Source organism: Ochotona curzoniae, unplaced genomic scaffold, assembly GCF_017591425.1.
Source record: "Ochotona curzoniae isolate NIBS_2020 unplaced genomic scaffold, NIBS_Ocur_1.0 scaffold_2587, whole genome shotgun sequence".
Taxonomy (NCBI): Eukaryota; Metazoa; Chordata; class Mammalia; order Lagomorpha; family Ochotonidae; genus Ochotona; species Ochotona curzoniae.
Genome location: NW_024467096.1, coordinates 17,740,872 through 17,766,482, shown reverse-complemented (window position 1 = coordinate 17,766,482; position 25,611 = coordinate 17,740,872). Strand labels below are relative to the sequence as shown.

General features: G+C 36.0%; 1 protein-coding gene across 2 annotated transcripts in view; it reads left to right on the top strand.

Annotated features, from left to right (window-relative positions):
• The window catches only part of ATP11B (ATPase phospholipid transporting 11B (putative)), a 95,268-nt gene that overhangs the window by 52,934 nt on the left and 16,723 nt on the right, over positions 1-25,611 (top strand). For both annotated transcript variants that reach the window (XM_041002579.1, XM_041002581.1), the window contains exons 15-28: positions 211-279; positions 504-577; positions 658-761; positions 3,216-3,397; positions 5,501-5,704; positions 7,169-7,322; positions 8,387-8,489; positions 10,902-11,047; positions 12,220-12,279; positions 13,963-14,090; positions 15,506-15,644; positions 22,025-22,090; positions 22,465-22,568; positions 23,804-23,969. In XM_041002579.1, the coding sequence (XP_040858513.1) occupies positions 211-279; positions 504-577; positions 658-761; positions 3,216-3,397; positions 5,501-5,704; positions 7,169-7,322; positions 8,387-8,489; positions 10,902-11,047; positions 12,220-12,279; positions 13,963-14,090; positions 15,506-15,644; positions 22,025-22,090; positions 22,465-22,568; positions 23,804-23,969 (1,699 nt within the window). The remainder of the gene's footprint in view (positions 1-210; positions 280-503; positions 578-657; positions 762-3,215; positions 3,398-5,500; positions 5,705-7,168; positions 7,323-8,386; positions 8,490-10,901; positions 11,048-12,219; positions 12,280-13,962; positions 14,091-15,505; positions 15,645-22,024; positions 22,091-22,464; positions 22,569-23,803; positions 23,970-25,611) is intronic.

The following is a 25,611-nucleotide window of genomic DNA, read 5'->3' as shown; positions in this document are numbered from 1 at the left end:
TGTGCATTAAAGCCTTGAGGATTATTTGCCTGTGTATTTTTATGGATACTTGATCTTTCAGGTTCTTAAAGTAATGATAGGGTTTGCAACAAAAGGCTCTTTGGACTACATTTTGAACATTTAACTAATTTTATCCAGCTGTGTTATAATTACATCCTGTGAAGTATAAGTATAATCCTTGAGATTTTTTTTATTTCTTTTAATCACTAGAATTGGTGTTGTATTTGTTGGCAATTCTGAAGAAACTATGGAAGTTAAAACACTTGGAAAACTGGAAAGGTAAGACCTATTTCATGGTATTAAATAACATAAGATAGAAGTGTGTGACCTGCAGTAAGTATCTGTGTCAGTTCCTTCCATCTCTAATCCAGTTTATTAATAAGTCGCCCTGTACTGTGGTTAAGATTAATTTCTTGTTCTGAAGTAGTCATTTTTATGTTTAATGTGGTTTGTTTCCAAACTTGTACTTAAATAATTGAAAAATGTAATGTTTTTTCCTTCAGGTACAAACTGCTTCATATCCTGGAATTTGATTCAGATCGTAGGAGAATGAGTGTAATTGTTCAGGCACCTTCAGGTAACCAATCTGAACTTTCACAGCGTTTCATTTGTGGAGTATTAAAAGCTTGAAAACTCCTTGTTTTTTTTTCTTTTTAGGTGAAAGGCTTTTATTTGCTAAGGGAGCTGAGTCATCTATTCTCCCCAAATGTATAGGAGGAGAAACAGAAAAAACGAGAATTCATGTAGATGAATTTGCGTTGGTGAGTATAAATCTCTATTTGTAAAAATTCTGATAATATAATTATAAAAGATCTTAGGGCTTGAAATATAATGATTTATTAAAAATTATGAAAATTCTACGTATTATTATACTATATGCTGTCCATGTTTTTTTGTAAGAGAGACTTAACCTGCTAAGATGTGTCTTCTTCAAACCTGTTAGAATAAGGGTACTTTTGGTTACAAGAACCTCTCAAATTACACTTTAAGAGAGAGTTATTAAAAGAATGTAGGTGGATTTCAAGAATATGGAGCGGGCAGAAGCCTCATGTGTTGCTGGTGGGATTGTAAATTGTATAGCCACTTTGGAAAATGGTTGGCAGGTCCTCGGAAAAGTAAACAAAGACTCAGTATATGATCCAGCAACTCCACATATACACATAAGAGAATTGAATGCACAAACATATGACTTTTTATAAACATAATACTGCTGTAGCCAAAATATGGAAAAATGCAAATACCCAACTGGTGAACAGATGGACAAAATGTGGTATTCCACATTGTACAAAATCCTAGGGTGTCTGGAGGAATGAAGTCCTGGTATATTCCACATCAGGGATGAACCTTGAGAAGATTACCCTGAATGAAAGAGGCAAATCACAAGATTTGGCTCAGCTCCAGCCATTGTGGCCAATTGGGGAGTGAACCAACAGATAGAAGATCTTTCTCTCCATCTCTCCTTCTCTCTGTAAATCTGTCTCAAAAAAAAAAAAAAAACTAACTAAATCTTTAAAAATAAATTAAAAAGGGCCTGGCACAATGGCGCAGTGGTTAAAGTCCTCGCCTTGCACGCCCACGATCCCATATGAGCGCCAGTTCTAATCCTGGCAGCCCCACTTCCCATCCAGCTCCCTGCCTGTAGCCTGGGAAAGCAGTCGAGGACGGCCCAAAGCTTTGGGATCCTTCACCCACGCTGGAGACCCGAAAGAGGCTCCTGGCTTTGGATTGGCATAGCATCGGCCATTGCGCTCACTTGGGGAGTGATTCATCGGATGGAAGATCTTCCTCTCTGTCTCTCCTCTCTGTATATCTGCCTTTCCAATAAAAATAAATAAATTAATTAATTAAAATAAATTAAAAAAACAGAGAATATCATCATTATTTAGAAATGTGCTAAATAATGTCGCATTTTAAATCAACTCTTTCCAAGTTCTGTTATTACAACATCTGTTGTGAGTTTTTCTGAGGAAGGTATGTGGCAAGAAAAAGAATTTTAGATTTAGGTACAAAGTTTGAGTTATTAACACTGTGAAAAAAATTTGAAGCCACTAAGACACAGCAATCAAAATGTTCCTAAATTTTTGCAAAGTTCCAAATCTGTGAAGATATGATATTGTAAAGATCATGAATTTGCTAAATCTAGAATTGTATTTTTGTTTTGATAATGGCATATTTATTGATTTCTTTATTTAAATGCCAAATTTTGTAATACAGTTAACTCATAGGTACTTTTGGTTTCCTTCACTTTAAAGAAAAAAATAAAATCCCACAATGTAAAAGTGAATTTTTTTAACATTTACTTATTCTTATTGGAAAGTTATATACAGAGAGAAAGAGACAAAGATCTTCGATCTGTGGTTCATTCCCCAGGCGGCCACAACATCCAGAGCTGAGCTGATCCAAAGCCAGGACCCAGAAGTTTCCTCAAGGTCTCCCACACAGGTGCAGGGTCCCAAGGCTTTGGGCTGTCCTCCACTGCTTTCTCAGGTCACAAGCAGAAAGCTGGATGAAAAGAGGAGCCATTGGGACATGAACCAGCACCCATATGGTATCCCAATGCATGCAAGGCAATGGCTTTAGCCACTAGACTACAGCACTGGGCCCATAAATGAATTTGTAAATTAAATTGCTATCTGTCTCTTGACAACCTTTAAGATTCATTATAGGGCATGCTGGCTTTCCATGTTAACACAATTGAAAAACACAAATAGTGTAGTCTGTATGATCCTTCCTAGACTCAAATGTTTTGCGATTCAGTGACCTTAATTATTTTAAGCAACTTCCTGTTACTAGATGATAAAACTTTTTTAAATGATCCTTTTAAAAAGTGTTTATTTTTATTTGAAAGGCAGAATTAGAAAAAGAGGGACAGAGAAGTCTTTCATCCTCTAGTTCACTCCCCAAATGCCACAATGGCCAGAGCTAGGTCAGTCTGAGTCCAAGAGCCTAGAGCTTCTTCCAGGTCTCCCACATGAGTGCAGGGCCCAAGGATTTGAATCATATTCTGCTGCCTTCCCAGGTGCAAATAGGAGCTAGTTCTTAAGTAGAGCAGCCAGGACTCAGTCAGCACCCAAATGGTAGGCTGGCTCCACAGGCAGAGGCTTGGCCTACTAACACCATCGCACTGGCCCAAAAAATTATTTCTAACTGACCTCTTAATTTTCCATCAGTTATTTGTGTTCAACATTTATTTTTAATATTTTTATGTGTTTTAGAAAGGACTAAGAACTCTATGTATAGCCTATAGAAAATTTACACCAAAAGAATATGAGGTAATAGACAGACGCCTGTTTGAAGCTAGGACTGCCCTGCAGCAGCGGGAAGAGAAGTTGGCAGATGTCTTCCAGTTTATAGAGAAAGACTTGATATTACTTGGAGCCACAGCAGTGGAAGACAGGTAAGTATAGATGAGTAAGCACCGTCATTCTTCTGTCAAGAATTTTTCTAACCAAAAGTTCTAGCATAAACTGGATTAACCTGATTAGTATCTTAATGATCCTTCCTAGACTTTAAATTTAAAAATCAAAACAGAGATTGAAAGCCTTGATTTTTCCTCAGTCATTATGTATAATTTTGTTCTGTCCTCTTATCTGAAATAAAGATACCAGCTATTTATAGTTTTTCCTATTGACTTGAACTTTTAGACTTCTTCCAGGTACTACAAAGAGATCTTAGGTACTTCTGTCACTTTTACCTCTCACCACTGCCAGCTCCTGCTTTTTTTTTTTTTTTTTTGTTAATTTATCATACAGTTCTGTATTGTACAATTTTGAGATTCCCCTCCTCCCAATTTTCACCAAGCCCCAACTGATTTTTCCCATAATGTCACAACTCTGTTTAAGGAGTTACAAATCTGTCAGTCTGCTATTTAAGTGTGCCCTGACATTGCTGGTACAGACAATGTCAGACAGTCCATCATCCCATTGTCTAGATATATCCAACACTTTCACTGGGATGCCTTCTTTTGTTTGGAAGCAGAGATGCACGTTGGATTGTGTCTTCACATCTGGATATAGTTGTCTCCATTACTCCACCACTATACATTCCAATTTGCATGATGAATTTCTTATATTAGAACATATGGTATTTCTCTTTTTGGGATTAACTTATCTCACTAAGCAGTGGGGTCTCTAGTTAGGACCATCTAGTTGCAAATGGTATAATTTAATTATTTTTTAATGGCTGAGTAATATTCCATGGGGTAGATGTTCCACAATTTCTTTAGCCACTCCTCTTTGAATGGGCATCTGGATTATTTCCATGTCTTTGCTATGTAGATTGTGCTACTGTAAATATAGGGAAACAGAGCCGCTTTTCATATGTAGTTTTAATTTATTTTGGGTCTGTTCCTAGGAGCGGAATAACTGCATCATATGGCAGGTTTATTTGCAATTCTCCAAGCACTCTCCATACTGATTTCCACATTGGTTGCACTAGCCTACACTCCCACCAGCAGTGAAGGAGGGTGCCTTTATCTCCACATCCATCAGCAGGTGTTGAGTGGTGAATGTAAGCCAGTCTCATTGGCGTTAGATGGTACCTCAGTGGGGCTTTAATTTCTGTCTCTCTGATAGTGAGAGAGCCTGAGCATCTTTTTGTTTGAACAATGCTACACTGTAGTTTCCTACAACAGTTAAACATCAACTGTACTTACAAATCTTTTGCTTTATATCTTTCTTCCTGAGTAAGGCTGTTCCTCTGCCTGGAGGAGTCCTCTCTTTTCTTCTGTGAATACCATTCATAAAGTTTGGCTTGGATATTAGCCCCGCTATTGAAAAGTCTTTCCTGACACAGAGGTTAAGGTTCCCTTCTTTGTGAAGTTTCCATGTTGTATAGTTATTCCTATTATTTTAGCACTGAATTGGGGCTGTTTGTTTAGAGGCATTTTTCTCTGTTAGCCTATGCATTCCTGGAAGGCCATTTGTTCTTTGTCTTTGTTCCCTAAAACCTCTAGAGATTGTTTCTCAGTGGCTTGAATTAAGCTGAATCCTACAAATTAGGACTATTGTTCTATTTTCCTTTACCCACTAGATCTAAGGATGCTTGCATGTTTTAAATCTATATTCTCACTTTTTTGTTCTCAGGAGATTTCCAAGACTTAACTGAAGTTATGTAGTCCTTTGTTTTTCCACAGTGTGATTTTTGAGCTGAGTGAATTGAAAATTTTTCTTATAAAAAAACAAATCTTATGGTTTGAAACAAACATCCTCATAAACAAGGAGTTTGTGAATATCAGCAGCTTAGAGATTTATTTTATAAAAATCACCATTGGAGATATACTCTTTAAATACAAAGCTGTAGACTTAATTTTGTATTAAACAGATCATTACTACTCTGATTATTATTTCTTCTTTAATGAGTGAAAATTTCAATTATGTCATTATCCTGTCCAATTCTATATTGGAGTCCAAGATTTATCTTAGATATACCATCTTCTTTGTGCTTAACATAGACTTAGAAAAATATTTTCTGCTACCAGTTTTATTCCTGTTATTTTCAGACTACAAGATAAAGTTCGAGAAACTATTGAAGCATTGAGAATGGCTGGCATCAAAGTGTGGGTCCTCACTGGAGATAAACATGAAACAGCTGTTAGTGTGAGTTTATCATGTGGACATTTTCATAGAACCATGAACATCCTTGAGCTTACAAACCAGAAGTCAGACAGTGAATGTGCTGAACAGTTACGGCAGCTTGCCAGAAGGTAAGAATACAGGTCTCTGGATCCTGAAGGCTAGGGACCGGGAAACTGTGGCCCACTGCCGCTGCTTGCTCTTTACAGCCCTGGAGTTTCAAGTAGTTCTTAGTTTTTTTCTTTTTGGGGTGAAAAAAGAATACTTTTTCATAAGATGAAAATATATTGAAGCTGCTTGGAACACGCACACTTAGATTTGTGTACATGCTGTGAGTAACCCCATTAGAATACAGCAGCAGAACTGAGTTCCATTTGGGTCTCCCATGTGGATGGCAGTGACTCAAGCATTTGGGCTAACCTCTGCTGCTTCCTCAGTGCCTTATCAGGCAACTGGATTGGAAGCAGAGCAGCTGAGACACAAACTGGTACTCTGGTACAGGATTCTACTGTCAACAGACAGTGCCTTACCCACTGTGTCACAGCCCCTTTTTCATATTTCTGGAATATCCCATGGACTGTGATGGCATAATACATCTAGAGGAAATCCTGTTATTGTGCGTTAAGGAGGTTCCTCCTGACATCTTTCCGGCATCCAGTAGCTTGCCCAGCTGCCAGTAAGTAGTCAGATCATACTTTGAGTAGCACTTTCATAACATATGCCCAGAAGTGAAGTATTATTCCTGTTGCAACATTTTAAAATCTGCTATTACATTCCATTACAGGAATTAATAGTAAACACATTGATTTCTTCTTTTTTTCCTTCTGCTTACATACATAGTAAATCTAGTTCATTAATCTTCCTAAACATTCTTATTTCATTTAATTTTTTTCAGTTAGTGGAATTTGCAAATAGTGTAGCTAATAATGTTTATTTGTATAAGAATTTTCATTTCCATAGTTTGGGAGACTAGATTATATGTTACAAAAATCACATCTTAAAAATTGTAATTACTAGAGTTGATGTTGTGGTATTCCAGATAAATCCAGTGTCTGGGATATCAGCATCCCATGTGGGAGTTGTTTGTACCTTAGTTGCTCTGGTACTGAGCCAGTTACATGTAAGTGGCCCGGGGAGAGAAGCAGAAGATGGCCCATGTGCTTGGTCTCCTGACATGCGTGTGGGAGACCCAAATGGAGCTCTTGGCTTCTGGCTTTGACCTGGCTCAGTACTAGCTATTGAAGCCATCCAGGAAGTGAACCACCCAGTGGAATGTCTCTCTGCTCTCCCCTCCCTCTGATACTCTGACTTGCAAATAAATAAATATATCTTTTTATAAAAAAGCATACAGTTGCTGTGTCTATAAAGATTCAGCATACAACTGAATACAATTTATTTTACTCATTGTGTCGGTGGCCTTTGGTTGTTCTTCATCTTAACTCTCACATTATACAACTGAATTTGTTCCCCAATATATCATTCTTACAACAGACTGAGTGAACTGTTCAAGATCCATAAAGATTCTTGTTCTGTATAAATGTAAATAGGATGATTTCAAGGCATCTTACAGAGGGCATCACTGTTTTGTCTTTCAGAATTACAGAGGATCATGTAATTCAGCACGGGCTGGTAGTGGATGGAACCAGCCTGTCTCTTGCACTCAGGGAGCATGAAAAGCTATTCATGGAAGTTTGCAGAAATTGTTCAGCTGTGTTATGCTGTCGTATGGCACCACTGCAGAAAGCAAAAGTATGCATATAACAGTTTCTGTGTAGATATTTAGACCTAAAAATATTCTTCAAGGTTAATGTTTCCCGTACTTTCATTTGATGATATGTAGAATGTGAATCTTGGTCACTTCAAATCCTGTAATTTTAGAATCTTTCAAGTTTCAGGCACTTATAGTGACTATAAAATCTGTGCTCAGCAACAATTTTTTAGCTTGATGCAACACAAATTTCAACAATGTTAACTCATATTACACAAATTAGCTACTTTGCTAATAAAGGAACCTAGAAGACTTCGATTCCTCTACGCTTTGGGATGGTTATTTCATTCTCATGAAGTGATAAGTTTTTGCTAAGAATGATCAACAAGTGGCAAACAGAACTTCAGTGGGAAGCTGAGAAGCTGATGTGTGAACCTATATTCAGGATTTCAGCTGCCTGTGGCTGGGATAGAAATGTATACAAACTTTAAATTCCAAATATGAAAATCGAGGTCTGTTGTAATACAGCTTAAGTATTTATTATTTCACATACATCTAACAAATTAAATGTCCAGTTTTCTTGGCTTTGTAGAATTTTATTAGAGTGCCTATATTGTTATAACTCAGATGTCATAATCTATGCAAACTAAAACTGGAACACAAATAGTGTCTAGATTTTTATAAAGGTACATTCTAGAATTCCTAAGATTCCTTTTGATTGCATTGTATTTAATTTTGATTGCTTTATAAAAATTTCTCAATATTTTGAAAAAGAATGATTATCATTTCTATCAAGTGAAAAGAATAATTCATGAGAAACAAATTTCCTGACAATTTAACTAAAATGCAGTTTTTTTACAAAAATTGTTAGGCTTCTTTAAATATGAAATTTATTTAAAATATGAAATACAAATGCAGTGCTGTGTTATGACATCTTAATGACATCTCTAAGATCTTAGAGGAGATATCTCTCAAAAAAGTGAAAATCTGTGTATTTCATGTATACTGTCAATTTTCTTCATTCTTGTTCTTTTAGTATAAACAAATGGCTTTGTTTAAATATGTAGAAACAACTTTTGTCATAGGTAATACACTATCTTTTCAGGTAATAAGACTGATAAAAATCTCCCCTGAGAAACCTATTACCCTGGCTGTTGGGGATGGTGCTAATGATGTCAGTATGATACAAGAGGCACATGTTGGAATAGGTAATGATGGCTTTTTTCAAAACTTTTAAAACTTGTGTAATTATTTAGTGATTTCATATTTTCCTTCTGCAGGCATATGAATCAAAACTAAATACAACATGTTATTATATTGCTGTGTGTCTCTGTCAGTGCGTGTAAAACTTATCATTTAGGATAATATTTTAGTTCCAAATTTTAAGGGAAATGAATGCAGCTATAAGGAATTTATTTTTGCTAGTTCTTCTAAATAAAAGAAACTTTCATTCTGACCTCTCTTCCTTTGTCATTTTCTTTTACACATAAAGATCAAACAGAAAAATATGAACATGAACTTTTTATTGAAGGGTGAAATTTTACAGAAGAGAGTTAGATTAGTCCCTGTTCTGGAACAGTGTCAGTAATGGCCTGTGATGGGGAGTGGTAAAGTCTGGTATCTGCAAGAGAAACTTTCAAATCAAAACCCTCCTCTTTGGGATCTTGGCTTGCTTTCTAGTTTGTATACTGTTCTTGCTATAAATATCCACAATTACTTGATGACATTTTCACTGTCAAGTGCTGAAATATGTAACAAAAGATGCATTTCAAATGCTCGAAGCTTGAAAAACAAATTGTAAGAACAAGGAGCACAAGTGTAGTTATTTGCAAAGTAAATGATAAAATCTAATATTCCTAATATGTGAAGTTTTAACTAATGAAGTAAAATAGGAAAAATATTTCAAAGAAACTGTAAAAAAGGTATAAAAAAGTATTCAGACTTTAACAAAGTAGTGCAAGTTAAAATTACCTATCAGATTGGCAACAGTTACATCAACTGATAAACCTGGGGTTGGCAAATGTATCGAGTAACAGGTATTCTCATGCAGCGTTATCGAAAATATGAACTTGTACACTCTGCACTCTCATGCATGATCAAATTGTAAGTGCACCTTATTCATGGGAAGTGCACATTGTATTTTGTTTTTCCATCAACTTTTTGAAGTTCCCCTATATGTCTGTTAACATTGCAGTTGTTCATACAGGAATTTCTTCTAATGAAATTATTGAATATGTTGCTAAAATATGAGAGGTCCTCAGAAAACTGTGCATGGATTTCAAGGATTCTTTGACCCCAAATAAACTTTACATTGGAAATCTGCTTTGCCACAACTTTTTGAAGTGCCCATATATATAGTTTAAGTAATATGCATACTCAATTAGGTAATAAAAGGAAGTTTACAAATAATATCCATTTTTATTATGTAATAAGAGCAGATTACAAAACAATTTAATTTGTATATTTTCTTATATATAAAATGTACAAATACATATGAGGAAATTCTAAAAGGATACAGATAGAAAACACTGATTTTTCTGAGCTTAGTATGAATATAGGGTAATTTTATTTGCCTTTAGACTTTAGAGTATTTTGATCTTTAATAACAGAATGTTTAGTGCCCGGCGCAGTGGCGCAAGTGGTTAAGGTCCTCGCCTTGCACGCCCGGGATCCCATATGGCCACCCGTTCTAATCCCAGCAGCCCCGCTTCCCATCCAGCTCCCTGCCTGTGGCCCGGGAAAGCAGTTGAGGACAGCCCAAAGCTTTGGGACCCTGCACCCGCATGGGAGACCCGGAAGAGGCTCCTGGCTTCGGATCGGCATAGTATCGGCCATTGCGCTCACTTGGGGAGTGAATCATCGGATGGAAGATCTTCCTTTCTGTCTCTCCTCTCTGTATATCCACCTTTCCAATAAAAAAATAATAAAAATAAATCTTTAAAAAAATAATAATAAAAATAAAAAAATAACAATGTTTAAATTCTAATCTTTTTTTAGATTCAATTTTTAGATTCAAAGAACAAATTTGGCTTTTTTTAACTTTTTTCTCTTTTGAAGCTTAAAGCATTATTGTAACCTAAAAATTGTACTCACATATATCAGATAAGAGAATATATTTAAATGCTTTTGTAAATATTAAAATATATTTGTATTTTGAATGTATATCTTCCTTGATAACACACTTTTACATGAAAGTTTTAAAACAAATCTGCTCATTTTTTACTAGGTCCACATAATTCAATATGAATAATTCAAATGAATATGTTCAGTGGCAGTAGTGAGATTAAAGTTAGTTTATAGTATGGTGTCCATCAGAAGTTTGTTGCCCAGTATTTTATTCTTATCAGTGTAATAACTAAGGCTCCTAACAGATCCTGGAGGTTCAGTATTATTTCTACAATATTGTCTGTACTTTATTTTAATTCTTTGTTACATTATAGCTGTATTTAAATATTTAAGTAGAACAACTTTTTGCATAGCTGCTAACTACTGTATAGGAGGATTTAGAGTACTTAAGTTCAGGTTCAGCCACTTTAAATAATTCAGGTATTTGCAGACATATAATGAAAATTACACCATGTGTCAACAGTAAACATGGCTTTTTGTTTTCTTCCATACAGGAATCATGGGTAAAGAAGGACGACAAGCTGCAAGGAATAGTGACTATGCAATAGCTAGATTTAAATTTCTCTCCAAATTACTTTTTGTTCATGGTCATTTTTATTATATTAGAATAGCAACCCTTGTACAGTATTTTTTTTATAAGGTGAGTTTCATGTGTAAAATTTAAATAAGTTGTTGATATCATGATTTAAAATCTCAATTTAAGAAATGTTATAATGATAAAAATTACTCCTGATAGTTTCAGTTAGTAAAATGGCAAGATCTTTTAAAATAAATTTTATCTATCTATATATAGAATGCAAATCAGTGGTAGCTACAGACAGAAGATACAGTTGATAGATTTGACTAGAAAGCAACATAAGAACTTCTGATAGAAAATAATTTTATGGTGGCATTTAAATTTGTCAAAACTCATCAAAATTTACACTTAAAATTGACATGTTTTATTGTATGATATAATAAATTTGATTTCTTAAAAGTTATTTTGTCATGAGCCAGTAAATTTAAATTTCATTCCTGTGTGGTGGTTTCAAACAGAGGTTCTTAACCTTTTTGTGTCCTACATGACCTTTTTATAGTCTAATAAATATGTAAATAAATAGATATATAAGTATATAATCAATCGATCAATATATTGGTTTGTATGTATAAATAAAACATTGGATTACCAGGAAACTAGTTATGTTGAAATACTGTCTTATCTCTGAACTATTTGGGATGTAGTAGTCTGTGGAACCCACATTAAGGGTCCATGCTACCAACTCGTTTGACAAACCCCTGTGTCCTTTATTGTGTAAACCTGTAATTGCTGACTGCTAGCTAGTGAAACACCATTACTACACTGCATAGTATTAGCAGATGATTGTGGTGGTTGTCTTCTTGCTTATTCCTGTAGCTTTTACTTATGAGTATATTGAGGTAGGTATTTTGAAAGCTCTATTTATTGTGTGATTTAAATGTTTTTGTATTATGTAAAACTATCATACCTCTTATGTTTAGGTACATTTTTTTACATGTATAAAAGAATAAGAATTAGGAGATTATAAATCTGAAATTATGATATTGCTAGTAAGTTAACAAAGCTAAAGCTTTCTTCATTCTGATATCTGCACTTCTGCTTAGAAAAATTGGAGCCATTTTTAATCAAATGGGAAATCTAATTTTTCATTTCATGCAGGCAAGTTCTTAAGGAGAAACCTTCTGCTTCATTTCAGTTGAACTTGTGTGTCCAGGCATTTTGGTAACTAGCTATTTTCCAAATTTTTTGTCTTTTAGACATATTTTAATTATTTCTCATTTCATCTTGTTTTTCAGAATGTGTGTTTTATCACACCCCAGTTTTTATATCAGTTCTACTGTTTGTTTTCTCAACAAGTAAGTAAATAGAAGTTATATTCTTTCCTTTTAGAGTATGATATGTATGTTTAGATTTTGATAGTTATCTGTACAGTTGTTTTCATTTTTTGTTAGTCCTGTAAGTAACTAAACAAAATCCTGATGATTCATATATTTAATCAACATAACATTCAAAGTATGTATTCTGATTTTCTGTTTGAAGTGAATATTGATACCAACATGTATCTTAATTGCAGGTGCTTTAAAAAAATAACCTTTTAACTCTTATTAGAGAATTTTGATAACTTTTCAGCTTATTTGTATCAAACCAGATCAGAAAAGCATTGGAAGTTCACTTCACTTTTATTTTTGACAGAATTGTCTTAGGTCCAAAAGCACACTTATTGATTTAGCCAAGGGTTACAAACAAGTTTCATCTGAGAAGCTAGTTTTCAATAATTGGTAGGGCTATCTCCAGTTACTATACTGAAAAAGTTTCAGAGGCCATAAATTCAGATAGGAAACACTGTAATTTGTTAGCAGTGACTGTTAAATGGACACAAGTTACATCTTCAGTTACAATGTGTCTGATATTTGTCATTCCTGATCTGTTTTATTTCACTGGAAAGGAGAGCTGAATTCACAGAAATAAGTATCTTGCCCAGATTCACATAACTAAATTGGTGTCTTGACCGTGACTTGAACTGACTGCTTCTGATTTATTGAGCCATCCTTTTCACGTAATACACTATAAGAATCAAATTGATCAAAGCACTGATTTTGACTTATTGAAAAGCTATATTTTTAAAATAATCTTTTAAAGATTTATTTTATTTTTATTGGAAAGTCAGATATACAGAGAGGAGAGACAGATAATCTTCCATCAGGTGGCCCCAACAGCCAGAGCTGAGCTGATCCAAAGCCAGGAGCTGCTTCTGGGTCTCCCACACAGGTGCAGGGTCCCTATTCTTTGGGTGGTCCTTGACTGCTTTCCCAGGCCACAAGCAGGGAGCTGGATGGGAAGTGGGCTGCCGGGATTAGACCTTGTGCCCACATGGGTTCCCAGCACATGCTAGGGGAGAACCTTAACCACAGGGGCCTGGAAGGCAATATATTTATCTCTAGTTTTTCATGGGACCTGATCTGGATGGATTTAAAGTTTTCAGAAATTTTACAATGTGATTTGGGAGACAGTGTTAATAACAATAAAAATCAGTATTTGAAGCCTGAGCAAAGTGCTAAACAGCTAGTACCAACCAGCAGTATCACCTGTGACTGTTCAGAGAAGGACGCTATCCTCAGGGGGTTGGACCACTATGAAAAATCTCCATGAAAGGCTTGTTCTTTGCCTTAAAGGAAATATAGAACATACATGACATAACAAAGCCATGAAAGCAAGATCTATGTGTTATGGATGTAAGGCAAGATAGGACGTGTGTGGGAAAATTTTTAAATATTATTGTGGCCAAGTTATGGAGATTCTTGAAATTTACATCCATTTCACTGCAATTCCAAAAACATGTGCCATACCAAAACATTCCAATTTCCACACAATACAAGTCTAGGAATATGATTTACTTATATAAAAATAAATTCAAATTGTTCAAATGGGTTTAAGTGTCAGTTGTGAAAACTAATTTTATGCTTTGTCATTATATACAAAAGGATAATCTTAGCAATACATAATTTTAATTTTCAAAATTTCTCCATTTTTTTTTCTAGACACTGTATGACAGCGTGTATTTAACTTTATACAATATTTGTTTTACTTCCCTACCTATTCTGATTTATAGTCTTTTGGAACAGCATATAGACCCTCATATATTACAGAACAAACCTACCCTCTATAGGTAAGCATTTTCCAATATTAAATGTCCATAACATTTGTGATTGCAAATAATATTCTGTTTTTTAATTCTAATAAGTATATAAAATAATCCAAATATATGAGATGGTATCTTGGCAATTAACTCTAAATTAGGGAATGTACTTGTCTTATGGTTTGAAGTTACTGAACATCAAATAAATTTTGAGTAAATGTTCCTACATTTTACACAATGAATACTTTTATTTTGGAAATGTGTTAGATAATTGTGCAATTTGCAGCTACTATTGTAAAGCAATAATGCTGCCTTTCCCATAGAAGCTATTCATTAATTAGCGATGTCTAGAATTCTCAGCAAGTGGCATGGATTTTGATATTGTCAGCTTTTGAGTAATAATCACTGCAGATTACAGGACGTTAATTGTCCTCCCAGATTCTGCTTCCCTCCTGCTTTGCCAGAACCGAGAATGAAAGGATGGGAAACCTGCTGCTCTGGACCGGTGTGGGGGTCCTGCTGTGAAGTAATTGCAGAAGGCTCTAGACATGTCCCCCTACAGAGTAGCCAGTTATCCAGATATGGAATAGCTCCCTTTGATTTCCCTGCTACCTTCCATAGGGTATGCATAACCTATGATTGGTGCAAATTGTTTCTTGTCTTGATAGCTACTGTTGTAAGAGACATTCATAAAGAGCTTGGGGCCAGTGCGGTAGCACCGTGGGTTAAGCCAGTACCTGTCACCGCCTGCAACACTAGCATCCCATAAGAGCAACGCCTTGGAGTCCTGGCTGTTTCACTTTCTCTCCGGTTCCCTGCTAATGTGACTGGGAAAGCAGCATACAGTGGCGCACATGCTTGAACCCCTACCATCCACATGGATATATAGATGAAATTCCACATTCCTGGCTTTGGCCTGACCTGAGCCCTGGGTGTTACAGCAATTTAGGGAGAGACCAGCAAATGGAAAATTCTCTCTCCTTTTTCTCTCTGTTTCTCTCCTCCTCCTTCTCCCTTCTTCCCTCCCTCCCTCTCTCTTTGTACCTCTGCCTATCAAATAAATAAGACAAACCTTTAAAAACAAAAATAGGAATGTAAATGCTGAACCTCACTCAGCTGACCTCACCAAAGAGAACATTGTGGCAGAGTGACTGGATGTTAGAAGAAGAAGGTAATACAGATATCTTACCAAAATTAAACTGAGGAGTTACACATTTGTCATTTCTATATCAAATGAGAAATATATTTGAATTTATGTGAACTGCGAGCTGGTAACAGGTGTGATGTGTGATCTTACTAGAAGCAGTGGTTTGTCAATTTATATTTTCTGCTAATATTTTCAAACAATTTTAGATTAAAATCTTTTTAATGACCAAATGTAATAATTATTTAACAGATAAATAATAAATCCTAATGTGTCACTTTTTCTCTTTTTTTTAATTCAGAGACATTAGTAAAAATCGTCTCTTAAGCATTCAAACATTTCTTTATTGGACCATCCTGGGTTTCAGTCATGCCTTTATTTTCTTTTATGGATCCTATTTTCTAATGGGAGAAGACACATCTCTGCTTGGAAATGGCCAGGTAAAATACATAGTTTTGGAAGGAAGATACTTAAATAGCTCAGTTTGTTTATTGCTGGTTTTCTATCATACAGAATAAAACTAAAAGCTAATTTATAATATTTGAGATGTTAAACTAAAATGTAAATCTAGGTGTTAAATTAAGTTTCATACATATAAAAATTGAAACAGAAAAGCAATATAGCATAATGTGTAAATGAAACTCAAATACCTACATAATTTTGTGATTCAAAAATGAGCTGACATGATGGGTTATGGTGTGCCCCTTCCTGTTAACTGCAGAATTCTGTTTTGCTAATAGCTACTGTGTATTTGATGCTTACATTTGTGTCTTGCCGCCCCATGTCTATTCATCCTGACAATAATGCTGTTATGACATCCTATTTTTCAGATGAGAAATGAGGTCTTTCTTTGTTTGCTTTAATTGCATAAATTTATTTTTGTTTGCCTAAGCAACACTACGATACTTTTCAATGCACAGTGGTAATTCTAAGGATGTCATAAATTACCATTTGATATCATCAAAACTGTGAGGTTGAGATAGAATGCTAGTCATTAAATTGTTAACCAGGATATTGTGTCCTGATTGGAATGCTCACACTGTGAGACTGTTGGTCCCAAGTGGGGCCTCTCTTTACAGGCTTAGTTGGATAGATTTTAGGAAGAAAAGAAATGAAGTCACTGGTACTGGGATTTGCTGGAAATGCTTCTCATCTTTGGGTTCCTTTTTCCATTGGCAACACCTTGCAAAAAATATTTGGAGACACAGATATACAAGAATTGCTGTTAGAAGAATATGAATTTTATCTGTCTGACCAACATTTATTAAGGACCAGTCATTCACAAGTACTGTACCAAGCTTTGCAGAATGCTGGATGGAGAACTTTAGTCGCCCTTCCAGACTGTCCTGCTTCACTCCTGCTCTGCCAGAACCAAGAATGCAGATGCACATATATGTATACACATATATATATGTATGTATAGCTGTACGAGTTATACGTATGTACCAATATATGTATAACTAACCAACTTGATCTTCAAACGTATAAGGCATACAGAAATAAGCAAATGAAGCTGTAATGAAATAGACCCATGTAATAAATGAAAGAGATTTCTAATACCAAGGAACATTAACCATTTAAATTCCTTTAGTTTTAGAATTATAACATAAATATCATTGCACTTTCCTTTTGAGGATAAGTTTTAAACATAACCAATGTGGATTAAATTTCTTAATTTTGAAATTTTTGAATGACAAAAAACTCAATCATCATGTGATGTTTCAATGCATATTCTCACTGTAATAACAGAGTAAACATGTCTTTTAAACAGTTAACATTATAATACCAAAATTCAAAATCATTTCTTCTAGTTAGACACATATACAATACCTTCTCGTTATCCGTAATTCTCCCGCTGTGCAGCAGAACCCTGGAACTTCTTACTACTGTGTAACAGTAGCCTAGTACTCATTAAAAAATAGCCTTTCCCCATCTCCCCTTTCCTCTGCGTTTCCCAGCCGTTGATAAACTATCATTATGATCTTAACTTCTATGAGATGAACTTTTTAAAAATTCTTTATACAAATAAAATCCTGCAGTACCCGTCATCGTGCTTGGCTTATCTCACTTAACATAATAGCCTCAGTTTCCATCCATGTCTCTGCAGTTATGAAGATTTCATCCTTTCATGGCTGAGTAATATTCCATGTGTGCAGCCACTGCATTTTTAGTCCATTCATCGCTTTGTGGACACTTAGGTTGTTTCCATTTCTTGACTGTCATGGATAGTACTGCAACAAACAAAGTGGAGAAAATTATTTTCTTTCCCTTGAATATAAACTCAATATAGGGATTATTAGGTCATATGCTAGTTCTGTTTTTAATTTTTTGAGGAATGTCCATACTGTTTTCTACCCTGGCTGTTTTATTTACATTCTCACCGGCAGTATGTAAGGATTCTCCTTTCTCTACATTATCACCAGCCACGTGTCTTTTGTGTTTGTGATAATAGTTAATCTAACGGGAGCAAAGTGATACTTCCTTGTGTTTTTGATATGCATTTCCCTGATGAGTACAGATGTTGAGCAGCTTTATGAGCACTTGCTGGCTTTTGTATGTCTTCCTTTGAGAAACATCTGACTTTGTGATTATGCCTTTAGTTATAATGCCTGCCTCCCTTACTGGAGTGCTGGCTCCAGTTCTAGCTTCCTGCTTCTGTGCACTCTGGGAGGCAGCAGGTTGATGGTGAAAGTGATTGGCTCATTTCCACCCACATGGGGAAACCTGAATTGAGGTCCCAGGTCCCAGTGTTAGCCTGGCCAGGTCCAGAGGAATGTTCTCTGCCCCCACACCCCAACACCACCACTTCCTTTCTCTCTTTCCCTCTCTCAAATTAAATTTTCCCATTTTTAATTGAATTTTTTACTGTTGAAATTATTTGAATTACCTGTAAGGTTACACTTCACAGATGAATAACTTGCAAATATTTTCTTGCTGTCTGTGGATGCTTTAGAAAAATATACTTACCATCAAACAACTGGTCATATGTTGCAGTTAGTCTGTAATGAGAAAGTTTGGTGAACTGAAAAACCAATTACTTTATAAAAGGTAACTTTTCAGTAAGTTATTATTTTTGTTACATTTTTTAATATCATTTTATGATACAGTTCCATATGCTCCTGGCATTTGCCTTAACCCCTCCCCAATTCCATCCCCACCACCTAGTTCCTCTATATCATTACTAAAATATAGTTCTTCATACACAGTCATATGTGCATCATTACAGGCATGGACAGTGGCAGAGAATCCAGCATCCTTTTGTCAAGTTATAATGAACAGTTTCATTGGGAGTCCATCTTTGTCTGGAAGCAGAAATGTATACTGCACTGCATTCTCACATCTGGATGTTAGTCTCCATTTCACAGTTACTGTACATCCCCCAAGTGAAAAGTGATAATACAATATCAACAATAGAAAGAAAATAGAAGCTTACAGTGCCATGAAGTTAAATGACATGTTACTAGATATGACAGTCTCCATTACACAACTACTACACATCCCCTTAAATGAAGAGCCACAAAACAAAATCAACATCAGGAGAAAAAAGAAATTAACAACACCATGAAGTTAAATAACATGCTATTAATGACTAATGTGTAGCTGAAGAAATGAAAATCAAGAACCTTCTTGAAGAAAATGATGCTACTGTATAATCTACGAGTCATTGAATGCTTTAATCAGAAGAAAGTGTTTTGAAGACATGAAACCAACAGAAAACAGCAAAATCCATGTGATATAGTTTCTGCTGATTTTTGTTGGTGAAGTATGTCTCTTCTAGTCAATAAATAGATGTTTCGTGTTTTAATCCAGTCTACTAATCTATGACATTTGAATGAACTTAAGCAATTTACATTCAGAGTTTAATATGCATGCGTGGTACCTTGGTCCTGTCATTTTAGGAATGGGCTGTTCATTGGTTTAGTCTTCTGTTGTCATTTTATTGGGATGTTCTTCCTGTTTGCCTTTGGTTTTGGCAGGTGCTATTCCTCTTCTCTGTCAAAAGAACATCTTGAAGTATCATTTGTAGGGCAGGTTTAGAAGAGGCAAATTCTCTTAACTTTTCTTTACTGTGAAAGAATTGTATTTCATTTTCTAAGACAAAAGAAAACTTTGCTGGATATGTTGTCCTAGGCTGATGATTTTATTCTTTTTGAATCTGGAATATGTCACTCCATTCTCTTCTGGCCTGTAGAGTTTCCTGGGAGAGATCTCCTGTGAGTTTAATTGGCAATCCTTTATATGTCAGTTGATTTTTTTCACGTGCACATTTCAGGATCTTTTCCTTATGTTCAATTGAAGAGAGCTTGATGATCATGTGTCTTGGTGAAGATCCCTTTTGAGCAAGCCTGTTGGGAGTTCTGTGTCCCTCCTGGATCTTGTTTCCCAATTCTTTCTCCAGATTAGGGAAATTTTCCTTGATCATTTCATTAAATACATTTGCAAACTCAGCTTCTCTTTCTGCACCTTATGGGTCTCCTATAACTCTTAGATTTGGCCCCTTAATAGTGTCTTTCAATTCTTGAATACTTTTTTTGATCTGATCCAGCTCTGCTTCCAGCTTTTTGTTTGCTTTCCCATGATGACAGGAGATACCTTCCAATTCTGAGATTCTTTCTTCTGCTTGCTTCATTTGCTTCATTCTATTTTGGAAACTTTCCACTGTACTTTTAATTTGCTCTGCTGTGTTCTTAATTTCTGATATGTCAGCCTTGATTTGATACATTGCCTCCTTAAATTCTTTGAACTCTTTTATGTGCTTCTCATTGTTGATCAGAAGCTTTGAAATGAGTTTTGTGAATTCTGTGTCCCACATTTTCTCAATGTCTTCCTTAGTGAACTCTGAGGTTGGCATAGGGTTTTGCTCCTTTGCAGGGGAGTTTTCAGTAATATTCATTGTGCCTTTGTCTCTTCTTTTGCTCTTGGTCATTGTACTTCTGGTTAGCAGAGTCTTCTCCTTGGGGCAGGTTTCTAAGCTATGTCACCCACAGGGCTACAATGTTATTTTACTTATTGCAGTTGGTACACAACTCTTTGCTTGCAGCCACTTGTGCCACAACCTCCAGCGAGTTCCAGGTCTGGGTTCTTATGTCAGATTTCCACTGTGGTCTCCACAGCCCCAACTCCTGGCTCACCACTCTCCACCTCCTGTGATACCGTGCTGAGGCTGCACTATTGTCTCTGCAACCTTTCTCCCACTTTCAGTTGGAGCAGGTTCCAGGATTAGAGAGACAGCAGGTATCTGGTATAGCTAGGTTTTTGGTGGCACTGATCTTGCCGGAACTTGTTGGATGTTAGGTCTTGGTGCCACACGGACCTATTTTGACCCATACGATGCCACACTCAATATTATTTCCCTGTGGGACCAGTGCAATCCACGGAACTCAGTGAGTTCTTGTGAGCTCAGCACATGCGCAGTTCACTGTTTTCCCCTGCAGTCCTAAAGCTATTGTTATAGTGTACAAAATGGCACCTGACACACCACTACTACAGTTCTTGATCTGCTGGCCATCAGGTCTGAGGGCTACCCAGACCTGTCTTGGGTGGAACCCGTGGAATGCCACATTGATGCAGTTTGCTGAGTCAGAAATGAGTTCACTCCCAGTTCAGCATATGCTCAGTCCTTTCCCTTGCTTTTTCCTCCTTACGCAAAATGGCACCAATTCAGCTCTAATGGGCTGACTGGGTTGTGAAATCCACCCTGTTCTTGCACTGCCTGTCTGGGATCTGCTGCTCTGTCTCTGCTCCTGGTCAAATCAAACGGACCAGCAGGATGGACAGTTCTTTGCGTTTATTTCCCAAGCTCCCAGTGAAAGTCCTTTCCCACCTTGTTGCTGGTGGAGTTCTGGCTGCTGGTGGAGTTCAGATCGCCGTTAGCTGAATGCTGCAGGAATATCAGTCAATGCAACACCACACCATTGTGTCTGCTGCTTTCCTGTGTCTGTCAGTCTCCAGGTACCCCTCTGTTGTTGTTCTGTCCTCTCCTATTTCCTGGAATGTGTCCTCTCTGCTTCATCCTGATAAAAAGTTTCTCCATCCGTTCAAACGTGTCCTTACCCTCTTTCACCATCTTGATTCTCCAACTTTTAAGTAAGTTCTTACATAAGTAGGTGAGTAGTCAAGCCTAGTTTGTTGTTAAGCCAGTTCTTCCTTAACCCAGTCCTTTGTCCCTATAGTTAGCCTTCTCTGTCCCCTGTTGGATCAGGCCCAGTACCTTATACTTCCTCTCCTATCTTTAATTTCAAAACAAAACAAAACTTCCTTGACTCACAATTGTTTGCTATAATTACATTTTTTCTCTGTATTTAGAGTAAAACTTGAAGAAGCTAATTTTTACCACCATTTCTATCTCCAGGCATTCGACATTTCTAAATCCAAGAACATGTCTCAGACTTTAGGAACTTGACCATGAGATACTGTGTTCCTTTGACGTCTGCTCTTAGGGCCTGTAGCTTACTCTGGTTTCCTAGTAGTTTTTAATCTCTTTTCAATCTTTTGTTTCTCAGAATCAGTTTCTCTTCTTGTGCACAATTGACATTTTCAGCTGGATAGTTTTTTGTGACAGGGTTGTCAAGTGAGCTACAGCTTCTGGTTAGGTGAACATGATTTGTAACAGGAATGAAACAGCTATTAACTGCCATATCAGTCGGTGCCACACAATTCTACACGTATCTTTGGATTTCCTGTTGTTATCTAAGGGAGCACTACACTTGGGAATAAACTTAGAATTGCTTTATGATAAACATGGAATTTCTGTTAAGCTGTGCATCTATCTGATCTAACATCGTAACACAAAATGTGATGGATTATTCTTTCTATTTAGATGTTTGGAAACTGGACATTTGGCACTTTGGTCTTCACAGTCATGGTTATTACAGTGACAGTAAAGGTTAGTACTGAAACTACAAACTTAGACACATTTGTGTTTGTGTAATTAGTACTTACATGATTTTATTTCTTTTGTTGCAGATATTTTGCTTTTTAAGCATTTAGTAATTCTCACTGATGACACTTTTAACTAATTCATTTAAATTTTGTCAAAAAATGGGCCAGTACTGTGGTGTAGTGGGTGAAAGCTTCCACCTGTGGTCTTGGCATCCCATGTGGATGTTGGTTGAGTCCTGGCTGCTTCGCTTCCCATCAAGCTCCCTGTTAATGTGCCTGGGAAGGCAGCAGAAGATGGCCTGGTTCCTGAGTTTTATCTAAAACTTTAAAGCTTTACTGTTTTAACCTTCTAAGGATTTTTTATTATTTATCTTCTAGATGGCTTTGGAAACTCATTTTTGGACATGGATCAATCATCTTGTTACCTGGGGATCTATTATATTTTATTTTGTATTTTCTTTGTTTTATGGAGGGATTTTCTGGTGAGTAACTATACTATATTTTGATTATATTGATTCAACTATAACAAATGCTTATTGTGATGATTTTAGTATGCTTATTGTGATGAAGTTTTACTCAGGAGATTTTTGATAACCATGCTAATTATGAAGTCATTATTTCATTTGAGCTTACCAACATGAAAGTGTGGGGGGAGGACTAACATTTATTGAGTAAATTATAGAAGTTTGACATAAGGTATTATATGACAGTGGTCTTACCCCATTTTTCCTATATGGAAACTGAGCTCCATGGACACAAAGGGAAAAAAGTAGCAAACTTGGAATTTAAAGCTCAGTTGTTTTACTTACAATGAGTATTTCTTTTTATTAACCATATTTCCTCCAAATCTAATTATGTGTAATAAAATATGTCAAACAGAACCATTTCACTTTTGTTGTTAGGTTACTGTCTCTGACAGATAGATAATATACATCACCTTCATTGGTAGAATCAGAATCTTAGCTAGCTGTTCTGATCTATGAAAAATGAACACTTGGCCTGAGAGTCTGTGTTGAGTGAGGGACACCTGATATCTCTCTGTTAGACAGTTTGTATTACGTTTGTTTGCTGTGCCTTTGTTTCATTTATCAGGCAAAAACCACCAAAAATAGGCAAAAAGAAACCTTGAATTAACTGAACACTAACCTCCATTTTGGATTATAAAAGAATATGCTTATGAATATTTTTTATAACCCTCTTAGTTTCCTCATTTCTTGGTGTCCCCATATTCTTTTGATATGATATACATTAAAAAAGCAAGACAAATAGAATCCAAAAAAGGTGATCTTTATAATACCTACTATTGATAAATAGTTTATTTTTGTGTGAATGAGTTTATTTTAAAATGTTTTTAAAGAAGAGCCTGTGAATAAAGCAGTATAAGAAATAAATTGAAAATATGTTGTCAGTTTTCTTCGTCTCTGAATCTGAATAACTACATTTCTCTTCTCCTGTCCTACCACTAAGCCAGGGTTATCTGATCAACTGCTTGCACTTTCCCATTAAGGAAAAAACAGTTATCTCTAAAAACAAATGAAATTGATTTTGTTTTTTTTTTTAATATTTTGTGCTTTAATTATTCAATTAATTATAATGATGTACAATTGGAACATTTTCCTAGACTGCTCTTAAAACTGTTACTTTCAACTATCCTGTGTTTGTGTGATTCTTGTCTTTGAGTTTTCACTTTCACGAAGCTCACTGTCTCTCTTTGCAGGCCATTTTTGGGCTCCCAGAATATGTACTTTGTATTTATTCAGCTCCTGTCAAGTGGCTCTGCTTGGTTTGCCATAATTCTTATGGTTGTCACATGTCTCTTTCTTGATGTCGTAAAGAAGGTATTTGACCGACAGCTCCATCCTACAAGTACTGAAAAGGCACAGGTAATCACCTTTTATATTCACTCTTTGAAAGAACTGACAGAAATGAGATGCCAGAGCCACAGGTGTAAGATTAGCATGCTAAACCATCGTGCCAGCCCCCATGTTACTCTGTTGTTAACAAAGGTATGAACCAAGTTTTTTTGACCTAAATAATCTTTGTAGATTGGACTTTCACAAAGTATATTCTCTCACTAAGAATTACTAATCAGTGTTGAACTGCAGCAAATATTGACACTATGCTTCAGAATATGAGACTAGCAGGATCTCATTTCAAATCCAAGCTCTGCCACTTAGTGATTTTATGACTTTGCATCTCAGCTTCCTCACTGGGAACATTATTAGAGAAGTCTCTTTCCCATTTTCTTTGTGATAAGAATTAAAAGACACATAGTAGATGGTCAAGAAATGGTAACTGCTAATTGAATATATAGTTTGTATATTTGACTAGTACAAGGGCTAGAAATCTATCCCAATTTGTCCTTCTTACTATATCATAGTTTTGAGTAATGTATCCTGAAGATTACATTCTAATTAATGCTTATACCTGGCAAATATTAGATTGAGATTTTTTTCCATGTCTGTTTCATAACAAGCAGATTTTGCTTAAATTTGGGAGATTTAGGTATAGATTCATCCTACAAATAGAAAATGTATTTCCTAAATAGTGCATTGGTTTTAATTGTTGATCATATTAACAATATTTCATCAACATTTATTTGCTTTGATAACTTAATCCTAGACATGTTCAATTTAAACACCATTGAGGCAGCAAAGCATTGAGCAGTCAAGTGTAATTCAGATGCCGTTTCAATCATTCATAAGACATGTATCTATGATCAAGTTACCTCACTCAACATCAGTCTCCTCCTCTGTAACATTTGAATACTCCTTACGTGACTGTGAGAGACAGGAACACCTGACCCCACACTGCCTCTGTAAGCTGGCATCAGTGAAGAAGTTGTCATTGTACGTATGAGGAGGATGCTGATGTCGCTCTGTGGTAACTGATCTCCATGGGGGGCTGAGAATGTTCACAAATCCTGATTCCTCTGTCTGCCTAAGGTATGTAAATGCTGCCGTCAGTGGGGACAAACTTCTTCTCTACAGTGTGTTGCCTAAATGTATTCAGAAAGATAAATCATACTCTTTTTGATACTTTTTTAATACACTTTTTAAAAAGTGTATAATACTTTTCTTACACCTTTATAGTCAGCCATTTGTCTTCCCTTTGTGGCTGCTATAAAGTTTTATTTCACTAAAGTCTATCACTGATACCACTCTTAAAGCTTTTTTTTAAGGTTTATTTATTTATTTATTTTTTACTTGAAAGAGTTACAGAGAGAAGTGAGGATCTTCCTTCTGATTCACTCCCCAAATGGCTGCAAATGTCTGAGCATAGCGAATCAAATCAGGAGCCAGGGGCTTCTTCTGAGTCTCTCACGCAGGTGCAGGGGCCAGTGCTTTGGGTCAACCTCCACTGTATTCCCAGGCCACCAACAGGGAGTTGGATTGGAGGAGAAATAGTTGAGAATTGAACTAGTGTTAGTATGGGATACCACGGCCACATGCTATTACACTGCCTTGGCCTCAAAGTTAAATTTCTTCTTCTATTTTAAGATTTATTTTATTTTCATTGGAAAGT